This window comes from Acinonyx jubatus, chromosome E4, assembly GCF_027475565.1.
Source record: "Acinonyx jubatus isolate Ajub_Pintada_27869175 chromosome E4, VMU_Ajub_asm_v1.0, whole genome shotgun sequence".
Classification (NCBI taxonomy): domain Eukaryota; kingdom Metazoa; phylum Chordata; class Mammalia; order Carnivora; family Felidae; genus Acinonyx; species Acinonyx jubatus.
Genome location: NC_069395.1, coordinates 2,891,600 through 2,905,120, shown reverse-complemented (window position 1 = coordinate 2,905,120; position 13,521 = coordinate 2,891,600). Strand labels below are relative to the sequence as shown.

Sequence of the window (13,521 nt, the reverse complement as noted above, 5' to 3'; positions counted from 1 at the left end):
GTCGGTCAAGCGTCCGACTTCAGCCAGGTCACGATCTAGCGGTCCGTGAGTTCGAGCCCCGCATCAGGCTCTGGGCTGATGGCTCAGAGCCTGGAGCCTGTTTCCGATTCTGTGTCTCCCTCTCTCTCTGCCCCCCCCCCCCCCCGTTCGTGCTCTGTCTCTCTCTGTCCCAAAAATAAATAAACGTTGAAAAAAAATTTTTTTAAACTAATGCAATTGAGCATTTTCCCCATAAAGGGACTGTTAATTTGTAGTTCTTCCAAAAGTTTCCTGTGCTGACCCTTCGCCTATTTTCTCAGTGTTCGTTTACCTTTTTCTTATAGCTTTTGTAGGAACGATTTATAATTTGTATGCAGTGAGGTGCACACATTTTATGTGCTTAGTTCTGTCAGTTGGACAAAAGCACGCACCCAACTAACGCAAAGTCTTGTCAGGATAGAAAATTTCTCCATCATTCCAGAAACTTCCCTCACATTCCCTCCCCTGCGATTACGTTATAGAAACGTTCGTACATTTTCTTAAAATGCTTTCATAATCTTGATATATATTCACACAGTGTATCATATGCATGTTTGGGGTGAGGTAAGAATCTGCCTTTTCCTATTCTGGTGTTTTATATTATATTTATATTATGACTTTACTTTTTGGAATTAAAAAAATTATATGAGCCAGAGATCTAACTGTTTTTCCGAACAGGTATAAATTATCTACTATGATTGGTTAGGTCTATTCTCTTTCCTTTTATTTCCATGCTACCTTAGCACGCCTGACGTGAACTTCCTTTCTACTGCTTCTGCCTAGTGCTAATCTCAACGATCCAGAACGAAGTGAGGGTTCTGGAGGGAAGAGGGTGGGGGATGGGCTAGATGGGGGATGGGCACTGAGTAGGGCACTTGTTGGGATGAGCGCTGGGTGTTGAATGTCAGCGATGCCTCACATTCTACCCCTGACGCCAATATTGCACTTCACGTTAGCTAACTAGAATTTAAATACAGTTTTGAAAACCAAATACTGACACCGTTTGAACTTCTGCTGAGAAGGAGTCTGCCCGTCACACGACGGGCTCCTATCACGTGCCCTGTGTTCTTGGCACACGCACCCCGCTGTCCCAGCTCCACACTCACCCCTGCCCCTGCCAACCCAGGCTCCATGGGGCGCCCTCCCCATCACGTCCCTTGGCTGGGTTTCTCTCTTGAGTCTCTGTTTCTGGCCCATGGAAATGTTTAACTTTTTCTTTTTTAGGACAAATGTAGATTTTTACATGTTACATTTTTTCTGCCACCGCGAAGTATTTGGACCTCAGGGAGGGCTCAAGAAATGAAACGTGAGCCCCGAGGGTCCAGAAGCGTGAACTTTTTTTCCTGGATTTACACGGGAGCCCCACCATTTACTGGATCTGCAGTTTGGGTCAAATTATTTAAACTCTGTATTTGTCAGGGTGCTTGGGTGGCTCAGTCAGGTTAGGCGTCCAACTCCGGCTCAGGTCATGATCTCACGGTCTGTGGGTTCGAGCCCCACGTCGGGTCCTGTGCTGTCAGCTCAGAGCCTGGAGCCTGCTTGGGATTCTATGTCTCCCCCTCTCTCTGCCCCTCCCCTGCTCACACTCTGTCTCTCTCTCTCTTAAAAATAAACATTTAAAAATATAAATAAAAATAAACTCTCTTCATGCTTAAAACTGGAATAGCAATCATATCTGATACATCATGCTGCCTTGCTAATTATGTAAAACCATTTGGTTAAAATGCTTCAAGCTGTACATGGCACACATTAAACACTCAAAAAAATAAATTATTATTATGATTCCATCTCAAATTTCCCTTTTTATTATTTATAGCATTTTACTCTATGAGTGCCCTACTTTATTATTTTAACAAACTCGAAATAGTATAAATACATTTACTTTATTGTAATTCTTAGGTTATTCTTCTGCCTGAAGTTTTATGTAGTTAAGCCTGCATTTGTCACATTTCCTGAATCTTGGTCATTGTAACTTGGTGGGTTTTGTGACTGCAGATTGAGACACTTCTTGTGCATTATAGGAGTCTCATGTGGCCGGGGCTTCTCACTCTGTCCCTCAAAAGCCATTTTGCATGTGCTTCCTCCAAGCCCTGGGGGTGTCAGTGGCCCGGGACCACTTTTCATGATAATTCCCCATGTGGAGCTTCCCAGAGCACCCACGGGAGTGGCCTTGTCTTGGGGTTTTGATATTTCAGGGGAAAGTCTATTTTCCCCCAGAGCTCGTAGAAAGACCAGGTTACTGTCATCTCTGTGCTGGTGGGTGAATTTTTTCCCCACCAAACCACTCTTTTATTAAGAGGAAAGCCTTCTGATGGCCCAGATTTTATGTGTTTTAGTTTCAAGCTTCTGCCTTTCACAGGCCCACGATTTTGTCTCCTGGTTCCTCCTGGATGAAATGCTAAGTTCATAAAAATCATCTCATGTAATATTTTCTCCTCACGGCACCAGAAATGTCAATTTACATGTGTAATACTCTGTTTTCACTTCCTCTTTATCTTCTTATCTGTAATGGAGGAATTTCCCTTTTCGTTTACCTGTTTAATGATGCATTTAAAAAATTATGTAATATTTATCCATCACGGAATGGATGAGTGAGTGAATGCACGCTTCCTTGGACTGGTCAATCACCATCTCCTGGTGAGAAGGAGCTGTTAGCAGGGCACGTGAGATGAGCAAATCCCTTGGCAGGAAGTCAGGACCGAAAGCCGGAAGTACAATCAAAGGGTCAGTGTATTCAATGTCCCAAGGGGGTCCCCTGTGGTCCAGAGTTCCCCTTGGTTGTTGGTCTTTCTGCCTGGAAAGTGACAAGTGACAACCATCCACCTTCTGGAAAACCCACACGCAGGCAATTAAAACAGAAAATAAAAGCTTCAGGTTGAATTGTCTTTGGTCCCCAGGGGCCCCTCCACACCTGCCACCCCTCCCCCACCCCAAGCGAGCCCAGGCCACCAAGCAGGAGGGATTTTCACACACCGAGGAAGGTCTGCTCCCTGCTGCTCAGACATCTACCAACAGCCTCGCTGAGCCTCCCTGCGCCTCTGTCTCCCCTCAGACATCAAGACTGGGCTTGCCTCTACTCCCCATCATGGGAATGGCATAGCCTCATTCAAAAGGGGTTTATAATAGCTTCTATTGACCTTGAAGAAGATGATCTTCCTCATGAAGAAGAAAAGTTTGAGCTCTGAAAAGTCCAGTCTCCCAAAACAATCACTACCTGAACGGAGACTTACGCTGTCCTTCTCAGATTGCCTGGAGGAGACACGTGGGTAATTCTGGGAGAAACTGGGTCTCTGGGACATCTTCATCTTCTAATCTGCCAGGAAGGTAACGGACGGCAGTTTCCAGGCATTGTGGGCCTGAATTCCCTGCCATGCTCTCTGGACTATGGAGGGCCCAACAGAATTCTAGGAACTAATGAATTGCATTGTAGAGACTCTTCTGGGCAGAAGGGTCTGCCTAAATAATGTCTGGAGAGTGTCTACACAGACACCGTCTAGAGCCCCACCATCCAGCTCTGCTGCAACAAACAGCACCCCCAAAAGGATATATCTCTTACCCTGGATATAAAATTTCTAAGTCAAACCCCATCCAACAAAGATGCCATGTTGTTCAAGATGATTATAGTGACGGTTGAAATGACTACCATAACTCCTACCACATGATGATGATGGCCGTGAGTTATGACCATGTCTACCACCATGTGTACAACAATTCCTGTGATAAGAGATCGCATACGTGGTGACATTTCATTCGGTCATCACGGCCTCGTGGCCCCAAGGTCAACCAAATACAACAGAGACCTCTGAAGTTATCCAGCTTCATTTTCTTATTGTGACTATCCTAGTAACTTCCTCAAATGGGAGATGGTATTTATTTTGTTCTGAGTTGTATTTCATGAAGACTCTGCCTCTGTCTCAATCCCTACACACCCGCTTTGCCATTGTACCTGACGTCCCTTCCAAGACACTGGACAGAGTTGACAGGGACACTGTTGCTCTGCGTCTGACAGAGAACCCTTGTGTATGCTGCAACCCTCAGAATCTCCAAGCCAAGAGTCTACCTGGTCCATCCGAGAGGATTTCGAGTCTTTATAGAACTCTGCCTCCCTGTGGCACCTGTGACTCCATATTGCCGGTGGCCAAATATCCTCGCACAAGGATCTTTCTATCTCTCCTTTTGGCCAATGGCCCCCTCCCCCCCACGCCTCCCACCCAGTTTCACTTCCTCCACTGTAACCTTGAACATGAATTTACTTTGTTCTCCAATGAACCACTGAGCTTCTCACCTCTGGCTGCGGCCCCTAGTTTGCATCTGAGTTTAGATGTGCCTCTAGGTCATGGCCGCCCATATGCAAATGTCTGCCATCTGTCAGCTGTGAGATCACCCAGAGGCCTATCATCTTAAGGACTTGCTGCCGCCCCAAGGGCCCCCCTACTTCACTGTGACAAGGCATATTTCTCTCCCCTGCATCACTCACTGGCACACAAACCACACCCCCTCCTGTTTGAAAATGCCGCGGAAAAGAACTAATTCTCAACTCCAGAGGCCCCATTCCCATACAGGACAGAATGGAATCGCAAATATTTTGAAAAATCTGCTCAGAAGTCTGAAAAACCAATACCTATCACCAGCTCTTCCTCCACTTTTTGCAAGCACCTTTTTCTGTATTTTCTTCCTTAATTCACCGTCATCCTTCAGCATCCTTTGCCGTCCTGACTGGGCAGGACAAGGAGGAGCCACAGACCGTCTAGAAGCCCTTCCACAGGCAAGGGCTGGACGAGCAGCTTGGTGAGCGGCTCTGTCCCAGGGAGAGAAACACCTTCTTCCAAATACAAATGGACCATTGGCCCTGCAGAAAGTTAAAGTAGCATTGCTTGATACACTTTGAGGCGAGAGAGGCCAAAAACACTGGGCCTTATTTTTTACGAATTTTTTAGAAATACAAAAACAGCATATGTTCACTTTATATAATATATATTATATATTAATATGTAATATTTATTTTAGATGATATATATTAACTATATAATGTTTACTTGCTTTATTATATATTATAACATATAACATTTATTTTAATGTATATTATCTAAAATAAATGTTATATATTGGAATTACACATTACAATAATTATAATATATATTAATATGTCATTAATACATAATGTAAAATAAACATATGCTTATATATATTATATAAGAATACTAGAACACTAGATATATAGAAGACTAGAACATATAATGTTTTATATATATATACTAGAATATTTATTATATAGAATATAGAATATATATTATTCTATAAATTATATTCTGTAAATATATAGAATATATAGTAATATATTATATATCATAATATTCCATATATAATATTCTATATGTTCTATATACTAAATAATAATATATAATAACATATAATCTATATTATATTCCATATTATATTCTAATTATATTCTATATATGTAGAATATAAATTATAATCTATATATTATGTAAGAATACTAGAACACACTGATAAGCAAAGTGTGGAGGATAAAAGCCACCTTTAATTACATTATTCAAATACGATTATACCAACATTTGGTGTTTACTGTCCCACACATTTTTATTGGACAAATGAGGGGATGATAATGTACAAGTAAATTGCATTCAGCAGCCCTTTTTTCTTACCAGTATATCATGAACGACTTTTATTGCTATTCAATATTGTACAAAATCATTTTAGTGGCTGCTCGGTAGTACATGGACATATAATTTATTTTTTTTACCTGCCTTTTTGGGCGTTTTCAGCACTTTTTTTACACTGCTATAAGCAAAGCTTTGATGATACGATGTATGACATCACATACGACACCAACATGTCCCAAAGGGAAACTATGTTTGTGGTGAGTGATAATGTTGAGTATTCACCTGAACAGATGACGTTTATGGTGAGTGACAATGGTGAATATTCACCTGAACAGAGGACGTTGAGCCTATGATCGCTTCACTGTCAGCCCACAGGTTACAAACAGCTATGATTTTGTGATTTAAAGTTTCAGGCTACATATAGCCCAAAAAGGCAACGTACACCTGCCTGTCCAGCCTGTCCGAAGGGGCTGTTACACACAACACCTGTGGGGACCACATCTGATGAGAATGAGAGTGACAACCGGCTTTGGGGATGCGTGCCCTGGAGGGTGTGGCTGCATCGGGAGCAGTATGGATTAGAAATACGGAAGAAGACAACGTTTTCAATGATACCAGGACAAGCGGTTTGAATCTTAGCAACATCCCATTCCGGAAGGCTGAAAAAATCTTCGCCCGAGAACCCCACGTGGCTGCAGAAATGGCCCTACTATCCTAAGGATCATTGAGAAGCATGGTGTCACAGTGAGATGTGACAGCGTTTGAGAGCCAGACTGTAGAATGGGCCCTCCTGAGTTTGACTCCCAGCTGTCGCTCCTGGAAAGTGGCCATGCTGATCTTGGTCAATTGCTTGCCTTCTCTGGTGCCTCAGTTTCCCCAGTCATGTAACAGGGATAGTGTGCACTTCAGAAGCTTGCTCAGGGCACCAAATAACTCTGTGAGCATAAAGCACTTACAGCCATGTCCAAGGCACCAGCAGACAGAAGTTAAGTGTAACTGTCATCAGCATCAGGAGGAGGAGTTTCTTTGCATCTAGAGGGGCCATCTGCATTGACTCAGTGCCTGTAGGAAGGAAGACAGCGGCCAGACACTGACAAGCCCTTCTACTTCCTTTTTTTGCTAATTGTATACAACTTACTTTGAAAGCCGTTTCCATTCCCTGCACACAGACTCCAGCGGGTGGCCAAAGGGACATCTCTTCTCGGATAGTTGACCCGGGTCCTCATGCTGCTGTGGTCACTGCTGGTCATCTTGGGTGAGTCCCATAATGTGCATCAGGACTGAGGTGGCAGCTGACGGGGTCTCCAGCCCCTGGACGCCCTCAGGGTTTATCAGAGCCCAGGGATCAGTGGAGATGCTCAGGTCTCTGTTTGCAGCTTAGATAGCAGAGTCCGAGGGGAAAGTCAGACGGTCACGCATCCTCGCCCTTAGTGTTCAAGGCTTATGATCTTAGATAATCAGTAATTAGTGATATGTTCTCCTGAATCCAGTTTTCATAATTTCAACATTTACTATTCCTCCCTGAGAACTACTCGCACACATCTCTCCAAGAGTGGGTTCAGAGACGCGTGGACACTCTTTGCTGAGGCCCCTCCGTTAGCCGTCCGCTACCAGGGAAACAAGAGTCCTTTCTCCACATTCAGGAGGCGCTAACATTTGTTAATGAGTAAAAGGACTCTCACATAAAACGTGGCCAGGGAAAGGGAATCTGCTCAAGGTGGGTTCGGCTTTCAAAACTGTGTGCTGCTCTCCGCCTGTCGGTAAGCGAGGTTGTGGCCGGTCCAGCCCTCGTGGGTCTTATTAAGACGGCAAGATGCCCTTCGGCATAAATGGTCAGGAAGCTTTGAAAAACGACAGGTTTATTACTCCCGGGGCCGGGCAGTTCCACGGCACCCGGGGACCGCACAGCGAGGTGGAGGGGAGAGACAGAGCCTGGGTCCGGGGTTCTGCTCGTGCTGGGGTGGAGGCTCACTCTTTGTTGGAGAATTAAAACAAGTGAGTGGGAATTTGAAGCATGAGAAGTCAATAAACCAAGGGGCTCACATGGTCAGTTACGGAAATCAACCGAGACCCCTAGAACAGAAGAGCCTCAGAGTGGAGGGAGGGGACCGGCTCTTGGCCTGCAGCCTGTGGCCGTCACTGTCTTTGAAATGGGTGCCTTAGCATCAAAGCTTAAGTCAGGCACAAGGTCGGGCTTTATGCAACAGAAAACCCCCGACTTTCAGGACTCACACTACTCACTCTGACTGGGTGTGTTTCCCTATGGACTCTTGGTGACTCGGGATGCCGTGTCGTGGTGCAGTCGACACACCGGGTGTGGAGGTGGTCGACGGGGACGGGGGAAGGACAAGGAAAAGGAGAGAGTCACTGGATACCCAGCGTCCATCCCTGGGACGTGCCTCGGGTGGTCCCTTCGGTCCAGGGATGGGTTTGCACCTGCCTTGTGGATGTGACATGAGCGGGGGGGGCCAGTTGAGGTTGGAGGGGTGGGATTGCTGGTGATAATGGAGTAGAGGACAGAAAAGGGAGTGATGGGAACTTTGGGGGCACTCTAGCAGAGTGATAATAGATTTCTAAATTGTGGGGGCAAACGCTCGGGGCTAACCTCAGGTTTCTGATGTCCCCGCAGCTCCAGTCGATGGAAAATCAGGTGAGTCACCTCTGGCCTGTTGTTCTCGGGGTCCGGGTCCCACGAGGTCCTGCAGAGTGGGACAAGGAGAAGCCTCGGAGACGTTCCGGTGTCACTGTTCCCCTGGGACAGCCTGCCCCGTGGCTGCTCTGCTTGGCTGGGTGAGGAGGGTGTGCCCGGCCTGCCCAGGCCCGCGTCCGCCGTGTGGCCACAGCCCGCAGGGAGGGAGGCGTGTGGAAATGTGCAGGCTGGACACGGGCCCATGTGGGAGGATGGTTCTCCAGGCCCTGGGACCCTGGCTCCTCCACAAGGTCCGGCTGAAGGTCCTCACAGCTCTGGCTAAGAGCGTCTGCGTGGTCGGACGGTCCTGTGCCATCATGCTTCTCTGGCCGGGGCCACCACCGTGGAAGGGGCTCTCGGGGCCCCAAGGAACCGTCCTGGGATGACAGACTCTCGTCTGTCTTCCCCCCGACAACATTCTCCCCGGGGAATTCTTCCAGTTTCTGGATGAAGTCTGTACCCGTGGTTTAAAAATCAGCTTGATTATAAGTCCCACAGCCGAGTCCCCAGGGGATCCAGTCCCCGTCACTGCAGGAAGGCAAACATCTCCAATTAATCTAATTGTTTCCGCAACCCACCTCGTCTGCCCTTCTAACTCCACGTTTTATAACCCAGATTGTCCCCCAGTGCCCAACAGGGAAATCTGGTTCTCCGAGTGGACAGCCAGTCACACGTCGTCCAAATTTCATCAAACTCCCGTGAAAGGGCTCGGGTTCTGGTTCCGCATTTTAGGAGACGCTTCGTCTCTTACGTGACCGAATTCTGCCTCCTTCCACTGCACCTCCAGATTCTGCCAGTCCTGCTACAGTTGAACAGTGTTAGAAGATTTGTGTCGAGATATAGCTTAGTTTCTCACCTGGAGGTCGGAATCCTCAACTACAAACCCTAAAATATAATGCAAATGTCCCAGACGCTGAACGCGGTCTGGTACGCAGAAACGGCCCCAGGGGACGCTTATTTTTGGCAATGACTTTTTTTCTCGTGAAAGTCAGTCACCTAAGAGCTGACCCTTGGGTTAAAGGTCAGCTCCACCTTATTACTCATTGAAGGGATGGGGGAATTTTCTGGAAAATGCTCAAGGGGGCAATTTCTGAGGATTGAGACACTGGATCCCATTCCAGTAGCCAGTTGACTCCCCAGTGATCTGGGCCCCCTGGCGGTTTCCTCCGGCAAGGCGAGAAGACGGGGCAGAACGTGAATCCAGAGCACAGTGCGGGGCCCTTAAAGGGTGGATAAAAGCAGAGGGGCAGGAAAGCAACATGTCCCCTGAGGACAATGGTCCCCCGGGTGACATCACCAATAGACAGAGCCGGGCAGGAGAAGCACCAGCAGGACACTCCCGCATCCACGTAGAGAAAGAAGTTTACGCTGAGACCCCTGCGATGGGCTGAATGTTTGAGTCCCCACCCCCCAAATCGCATGTTGAAACCCTAATCCCCAGCGGATGGTATGTGGGGGTGGGGCCCTTGGGAGGTCATGAGGTCATGAGGTCATGGAGGCGGGGTCCTCGTGATGGGATTAGTCCCTTCAGAAAAAGAGGCCAGAGAGCTGCACGTGCAAACACACAAGAAGTCAGCAGTCTACAGCCTGGAAGAGGGACCCCACCAGAACCCAGCTGCGCCAGCACCTTGGTCCTGGACTTTTAGGCTCCCGAACCGGGAGAAAGAAATGTCTGTCGTCGAGAAGACACCCAGCGCATAGTATTTTGCTACAGCAGCCCAAACTGACTCAGAGACCCCCTCAGGACAAAAATAGGAGGCGGCCCCGAGTAATTAAGGCGTGGGTTGGAACCTCCATCCTGCCGAAAGGGGAAGGGGCCACACGGACACCCTCTCGCTGCCCAACAGCAAAGAGACAGGTCAACATCTGCGTCCCCCTCACCCCTTCTCTTGCAGACTGGCTGACCCTCGTGGCTCCCTCTGCCGTCTTTGAAGGAGACAGAATAGATCTGACATGTCAGAGGAAAAACAACTGGTGGAAAGTCACGAGGGTGTCATATCACAAGGACGGAGAAGAGTTACAGTTTTCAAGCGAACTCTCCAACTTTTCTATCCAAAGAGCAGTTTTGAGTGACAGTGGCACTTACCACTGTGCTGTTGCTCTTGTTTGGCCTCTCTTTCCTTTCCAAAAGGAAAAAACCTCTAGAAGTGTAAGGATTGAAGTTCAAGGTACAGTCTTCCCTCCTGCGGGACAGGGGCTGGACCAGAGCAGGGCAGGTCCTGGGAGGGGCACCTGACCCCCCGCCCCACCCCCACACGCCGACCAGAGGGGAACCCGAGTCTTGTAGTCCGACAGCGGGAAGGGAGACCATGTGTTGGGTGACACGGCTGGTCTGAATGTCTTGTTTGCTGGGGTGGCTTTTCAGCAGGAACCTTCGATCTCACTGTGACCCTTCTTTCCAGAGCTATTTCCACGCCCTGTGCTCACAGTCAGCCCCTTCCGGGCCATCGAGGGGAACCCGGTGACGCTGACCTGTGAGACCAAGCTTTCTCCACAGAGGTCAGATGCCCAGCTCCGATTTTGCTTCTTCAGAGATGGTAGAGCCCTGGGGTCCGGCTGGAGCAGCTCCCCAGAGCTCAGGGTCCCTGTCATGTGGAGTGGAGACTCAGGGTCCTACTGGTGCGAGGCAGAGACAGTGACTCCCAGCGTCAGAAAACAGAGCCTCCAGTCGCAGATTCACATGCGGAGTAAGTGGGAGTGGGTCTGAGCACCGGGGGACAGGGGTCCTTCAGCCCCTCTCCGGACGCCTAGTCTTCCGGGAGTTTGTGCAGCTCCTGTCCTTCTGAAAGGTGGGAACTGAGCTAGAAAATGGGCATTTCGTAAAAATAACAATCGGACAAAGCCCCCGTTGAAAAACGGAATCCAATGGAGCAAATGCGAAGACCGAATTGGCTTTATCAAGCCATTTGTGAGTCAGCTGGACCCCAGCCAGCCTGTGGAGAGACGCTCAGAGATGCGCAAAGCGGAAGGTTTTTATAGGCAGGAGGTGGGGCCAGGGAGTGATGAGAAAATTTAAAAAGCATCGTTTCAGGTCCCGGACATCTTTGTGGGGAGGAAACTGCAGGGGTTTTTTTGGTTTTCGGTTTCCGTTCTATCATGCAGATGACCTCGTGTGGATCCAGGAATTTCAGACTGACTTTTAGAAGGTCACATTGCCAGGGCACCTGGGGGCCTCGGCGGGTTAAGCGTCTGACTCTTGATTTCGGCTCAGGTCATGATCTCACGGTCTTGTGAGTTCGAGCCCCCCATGGGCTCTGCGCTGATGGTGTGGAGCCTGCTTGGGATTCTCCCTCTTTCTCTGCCCCTCCCCTCGCTTGCACTCTCTCTGTCTCTCTCAAAATACAGAAACTTAAAAAAAAATTAGAAGGTCACCTCCCTAGGATTGGCTGAAACCATAATTAAGTCTCAGTTGGCCGTCAGTGAAGGACAAATACTCCATTTGGGGCTTTTCTTCTTCTCTTTTAAACACTCCTTATAATCTCTCCCTTCTTTATTAAAGTAATGTCCATCAGTCATGCCTTCAATGATCCCTGGGCGCCTTTGCATTTAGCAGCGGGCTGGGCACCTGCTCCACAGTGGCTCTGCCTACAGCCCCACATGCTGGCTTTCAACCCAAGCTGGTCTATTAGAAGGCACCACGGTGCTCCAGTGCGGGCGGCTAAGCGAAGCATCAGAGGAAGCAGAAATCAGAGTGAACTAAGCAGTCGGAGGAGGGGTGGTAATTCGTGTTGAGCCTTGAAGTTGGGAATAATGAAGGAATGGTCACAGATATTGTTAGTGGGAGCAGCGTCTCTTCCAAGGTAAGACTGATGCTACCAGGACGCCCTCACTCTGCGCTCAATGCATTGGTCTGGACAGCGACTCCTCCCCCCCCCCCCGAAATACTTCCTGTCTCGTGGAGCAGTTGACATGTTCTTTAGTGACGCCCTGAAATTAGGTGGGATTGGGGTTGGGGCATGCAGTGTCTTATCCACACTCTTCAAGGGCACTCGCTGCGGACCCCCCACCTTTCTGTACTTACAGTGGATTACGGGGGCAACGCCCGTGCACCCACTTCTTGGACCACCTGGTCCCAGAGTCCTCCGCGGTCAGGTCCTCACCTGCCATCTTCTGTCCGTCTAGGAGTGCCTGTCTCCAACGTAAGCTTAGAGATGCGGGCCCCCAGGGGCCAGGTGATCGAAGGGAGGAACCTGGTCCTGCTCTGCTCGGTGACCGAAGGCACAGGAAACATCACATTTTCCTGGCACAGAGAGGCCACAGGAACCAGCGTGGGGAAGAAGACCCAGCGTTCCCTGTCGGTGGAGCTGGAGGTTCCAGCTGTGCAGGAGCGCGATGCTGGCCGTTATTACTGCAGAGCGGACAATGGCCATGGCCCCATCCAGAGCAAGGTGCTGAGTATCCTTGTGAGAAGTGAGTTGCGCTCTGATTCAGCCCAGACAGAAACCCCAGAGCCAAGGCCACAGTCCTGGGGGTCCTGAGGAAGGGGCTGGAGGGTTGGTGCTATGCAACACCAACAGCAATGGAAGGATGGGTTACCCTTGCAAGTTAAACTGTGGATGTCTTTCTTTTCCTAGAAGGGAATTACAAAGGGGGCTGGACTGGCATTAGAAAAACACACGCTGAGAATTACACATGACCGTGTCTCCAGATACTTCCCCAGAATTGATATTCTCCCAAATTCTTAAAGACGTTGTTGAGGGTTGGAGAGGCCAGGCCCGTTGCTGAGGTCCTAGTCTGGGGGTCTGTGTCTGCCACGTCCTCACAAACCCTGTCCACGGCTCCTGTCTCCCTCAGTCCCAGTGTCCTGCCCAATCCTATCCATCACTGCACCCAGAGCCCAGGCCGTGGAGGGGGACGTGGTAGAGCTTCGCTGCGAGGCCCAGAGGGGCTCTCCCCCCATCCTGTACCGGTTTTATTATGAGGACGTCCCCCTGGGGAACAGCTCAGCCCCCTCTGGAGGAGGAGCGTCCTTCAACCTGTCTCTGACCGCAGAACATTCTGGAAACTACTCCTGCGAGGCTGACAATGGTCTCGGGGCCCGGCGCAGCGAGGTGGTGCCACTCAGCCTCTCAGGTGGGTTGATGGTCCCTGGATACAGGAGCATTATGACCAGTGACTCTGCCCCATCCATCTTCATTGGTACCATATTGGGGTTTCGGAAGGTAGGTGGAGGTCTAGGTGGTGGGAGGT

General features: G+C 49.0%; 1 protein-coding gene across 6 annotated transcripts in view; it reads left to right on the top strand.

Moving 5' to 3' along the window:
- Positions 1–6,511: 6,511 nt before the first annotated feature.
- FCRL2 (Fc receptor like 2) overlaps positions 6,512–13,521 on the top strand; it is a 45,502-nt gene continuing 38,492 nt past the window's right edge. Inside the window, exons 1-6 of one of the 6 annotated variants that reach the window (XM_053208955.1) lie at positions 6,512–6,897; positions 8,272–8,292; positions 10,227–10,499; positions 10,734–11,018; positions 12,454–12,741; positions 13,324–13,404. In XM_053208955.1, coding sequence (XP_053064930.1) covers positions 6,867–6,897; positions 8,272–8,292; positions 10,227–10,499; positions 10,734–11,018; positions 12,454–12,741; positions 13,324–13,404 — 979 coding nt within the window. In that variant the 5' untranslated portion in view covers positions 6,512–6,866. Of the gene's footprint in view, positions 6,898–8,271; positions 8,293–10,226; positions 10,500–10,733; positions 11,019–12,453; positions 12,742–13,125; positions 13,405–13,521 lie in introns of all 6 variants that reach the window. The other 5 variants (XM_053208954.1, XM_053208952.1, XM_027048364.2 and 2 more) reach the window with 5 other exon arrangements.